Source organism: Nelusetta ayraudi, unplaced genomic scaffold, assembly GCF_046127955.1.
Source record: "Nelusetta ayraudi isolate G7.1 ecotype Tasmania unplaced genomic scaffold, CSIRO-AGI_Nayr_v1 ptg000058l, whole genome shotgun sequence".
Lineage (NCBI taxonomy): Eukaryota > Metazoa > Chordata > Actinopteri > Tetraodontiformes > Monacanthidae > Nelusetta > Nelusetta ayraudi.
Window position 1 is genome coordinate 380,679 of NW_027466108.1, and position 4,191 is coordinate 384,869.

General features: G+C 41.5%; 1 protein-coding gene across 1 annotated transcript; it reads right to left on the reverse strand.

The window, feature by feature from the left end:
* Positions 1-206: 206 nt before the first annotated feature.
* On the reverse strand, positions 207-1,405 carry tmem230b (transmembrane protein 230b). The gene is made up of 4 exons (XM_076038940.1): positions 1,298-1,405; positions 1,043-1,160; positions 665-787; positions 207-580 (listed from the first exon to the last, which is right to left on the reverse strand). The coding sequence occupies exons 2-4, from the start codon at positions 1,136-1,138 to the stop codon at positions 440-442; spliced, it is 360 nt and encodes a 119-aa protein (XP_075895055.1). The 5' UTR covers positions 1,139-1,160; positions 1,298-1,405; the 3' UTR covers positions 207-439.
* Between the last annotated feature and the right edge of the window lie 2,786 nt (positions 1,406-4,191).

The window sequence follows — 4,191 nt, forward strand, 5'->3', positions numbered from 1 at the left end:
ATGACTACCTTGTTTTTTTGGTTTTTTTTAAGATTTTGATCTGTATTGCATTTGATATGATGACATCGCGCATCTTGCCAAGCTTCAACCTTCATTTTTTTCTCATATCTTAGTGCTTCTGAACCAATGATGACTCCTCAGCAGATTCTGCATGAAGTTTTTGTCAACTCCTAACCAAAATGTCCGATTACAGGAATCACAGCACATTTATAGATTAAATTAACATTTTATTCATGAAGCTAAAAAAAAATCAAACATATACATATAACAGAATGCATAATAATTTGGCTCTGTACAGCAGGAAGGTATAATCGACAGATGCATATAACACTGTAGCAATAACCTCAAGATTAATTTACAGAATCTATTAAAGCTATTAAAGCTTTTTGTAATTTAGCAGATGCTCTGAATCTGCAAAAAGGTTACAAGTAGGTGTAAATTAGTCATCAAAGTCTGGGATATCTTCATACGAGTAACCATGGTAACCCTTTGATGCATAGTAAGCTATTCGCAAGTGATAGAATCCAGGCAGGAAGACAAGGATCCCAATGATGAGAACTGGGATAGTTCGGTCTGAGTGCTGAAAGAATAAGAACATCAATGTAAGACTTATTTGGCCAGAGAGAAACATGCTGAAGAGCCTTCATATTGTTCAATTACTCACTTTGACCCCAAAGTATCCAGCCAAGAGAAGGGCCCCAATGACGATGAGCAGAGAGCCGATTAAAAAGAGAACTGTGGCCAAAGCAATGGCTTTGTACGGAACTTTTGGCGGGCTCTTTTTAAACTGCAGAGGAGAAATATGATGGAATTATGAGAGAAATGCACATCTACTGACAATAAGAGATGACAGTGAAATACATGCACTCACAACCTACAACTGAATTAATTGAGCAGTGTTCAATTCAGTACGGAGGCAGAACTTGATACGTTCAGAGACTTTGGAATTTGATTACTATTATTTTTGAGCGATTCAAATCGACTTTTCATCTGCTGCAAGTCATCCAGGCAAAGAGATCAAACATGCTGTCGAGGCTCCTACCTGTAAATCGATGTATCCGTCATCATCTGTTGCTAACCTGGAGTATTTAATATTGCTGTTGGAAACCCCGTTGGACACCACGTGACGGGCGGGCATCTTCTTCAGCTGGTCAGCGACTCTGTGGACAGTTTTTTTGTTTTAGTGTTTTAATGAAGCGCAAGGGCTCCGCAACCGCAGCACTATCGATAAAACAGACGCTACTCGAAACACCCAATACACACGACTGAGCTACATATCATAACAAGTGGTACAAACCCGTTGTTTAGGCGTAAAACGAGTTGACAGAAGAGATTAAGTGAAGTGTTGTCGTTTCATGGGCAGCTTCCGTGTTTTCGCCCACGTAGGTAACGCGCCTGCGCATACCGAAGCGTCACGTACTGGTGTTTTTTTTTTTTGTTTTTTTTTACAGACTGGCATGTAAAACGACAAATAATGCAAGTCAGATAACAAATTAAATGCATGAAATGTAATGTTAAAAAAGAGAATGAAAAATGTTTAATTTTTATTTTGACACGGTTGTTAAAAGATTTAAGCGCTTAGTTTCATGACCAGAAGATGGCGCCATTGAGCGGTTTCAAGGTCAGGTAAACGGTAGCAGCAGGCTGAGTCAGAATGACCCCTCTGTGCTGGTATTCATTTACAAGTGTTCTCTCAGGCCAGATCCGTATAGCAAGTGATAAGATGTACAAGATAACGTTTCTGTCTGCACTGCAGATTTTTTTCACTGAGATTTCACATATACAAACAGTCAAAGAGAAAGCACACGCACACAGACACACACAGGCACGCATACACACAAATCCACTATTATTAGAAAAGAGAAGAAAACAGGCCTCCAGAGAAAGGTTTATTTTATCCAGAGATAAGCTGTGTTTTGAACATCATGCTCTTCTTTATATCAGTTTCATGTGTCGCAGTTACATTTTTCCACTAAGAGATTTACTTTTTTTTTTTTACAAAACAAATATCATTCATTTCATTTTAATGTAGAAAATAGAGGTTTGAAGGTATCACATTTTCTTTTAAAATCTCCCAGACTCCATGGGCGCAGTGTGACTACATATCTTTTCTATCTTGGTAAAACAGCATATGTTGCCCTCTGGTTCCACCCCTGACAAAAACGCTCTGTTTTCGCTTCCTTCTCACACTGGCGCTTAATTGTACCTTTGGCATGTTTGGAAAGCGACAAAAGCGAGACAGTCATGACAGCGTCTGGTCGGACACTGGATGTTTTCACAAACCCTCGGAGAAGTATCAATGAGGTATCAGTGACCTTTGTGTTGTCACAGGGAGTTCATATCAGAGACTGTGTGTTTTAGCACACACTTTCTACAAAGGTAAAGGGTGGACTGCCATCGACAGCGACAAAATACAGTTAGAAAACGTGAATAGACTGACTTCTGCACATTGAAAATTATCCACTTGCAACATGTAAGTGTTGTGTGCACCAGGTACCAGGTCTTTGCCAGATACGGCCATGCACAGTATTAATAATACCTGTAAAGAAAAGAAAAGACTGATCATGTGACCATGAAAATAGACAAAATGCACAAACAATATAATTTGCTGACAACTCCCCTGACGTGAATATTTAAAGCTGTTGTGCCTGGTATGCTCTCTTTTCCCCACCCTCTTTCTTTTCAAATGGTGTTTCTCACATAACCTGCTTCGCAGAAAATTGGACTGTCACATAGACAAATATAGATTTTCCCATAGGAAGCACTTAGATAGCTGCCTCACCCTGGAGCTACACAACAGCGGATGATTGTGACTGTAAAGTACAGTCTTTGATAAATGTCCACGGGTCCTTAGTCATCAGGAAGCGCACCAACCACTTTCGGGATAAGCAACAATAAAGTAATTGCTTGCAGCATCAATACCACATTCTTGTTTACTTTAAAGTACACATTGGCAGAAAATGAGTCTCGAACGATCATTAGTGCATTCAGTGACCTTGACAGAATATCTCATTGTTGTAGGGTGAGGTCTTGGCGCCGCTCTCTGCGGGGATATCAGCCCTGGAACCATTTGTGTTTCATATTGTTGTTTCCAGCGTGCATTATGCTACACTGGCTGCGTTCTCTTGTTATTCAAATTCATGATGCATATCTACAAATATAGCCCAGCCTGTGCAGACTGTAATCTCAGTTAATCTGCTTTGGCTAAAACAGGATTCCATTTTTTGTTTTGAGGGGGAGGGATTAAGCAAATATATTTTGTTCTCTTTCTGGCCACTTTCGAATCAGTCCTCTTTGGACAATGTGTGAATGTGGAGTGCTTTCTATCTCAGAATAAAGCTATCACAAAGGGTACTTGAAACAACCGGCCCTCCACATGCATCTTCACAGCAGCACCCACTGACTGTATGAGGGCTAAGCGGCCTTTGCCGCTTTAATAATTCCAAATTCTTTGTACCCATTCCTCGCTGTGATGTGTGCTGGCTGTCTTCTCGCAGACAGCACAGCCCTGCTGTGTCAGCAGAGCAAATTCCCTTTTTGCAAAAACACTCTCATCACCTCAGTCAAACATTCTGATCTTATCAGGATCACCAAGCACGCCACTGTCCCTTCTCCGTGTTTGAGTTTATCTTGATTGATCTGCACTTCAGCCTCAACACGCTGGACAGTGGCGGATCATTTGGCAACTGCTTTACATTCATGCATTCAAAATGAGTGGGCTGGAAGTGAGACACCACTGAGCAGTCTGCCTGTTAATACCCCCACTGCCCATTTCCCTTCACTTTCAGGCATTACTTTATGTGTTTTCCAGTTTCCCTCCTGTCTCTTTTTGCTTTTGTGCTGTAATGAGTGTGCGTGAGTGTGTTTGCTTCAGGATTCCAGCGGGACTCTTATTTACTCAGGACAGACTAACAACAGCACTCAAGTGACATTGAGCGGGGGTGGGGGGGGGTGATAAATAACAATGATGAGGAGGATGATGAGCAAGACATATAGGCAAAGGTCAGAGGTGCAGAGCATGTTGCATAATCTCTGCCTTTGGATTAAAATGCCAGTAGAAGGGAGCATCACAGCTGCACGCACTGAGTCGCAAGTGACTGTGTGTGTGTGTGTGTGTGTGTGTGTGTGTGTGTGTCTCTGCGGTTGTGTTTGTCGGTTTGCATGGTTAGCAGACAGAGACCTCCACCCCTG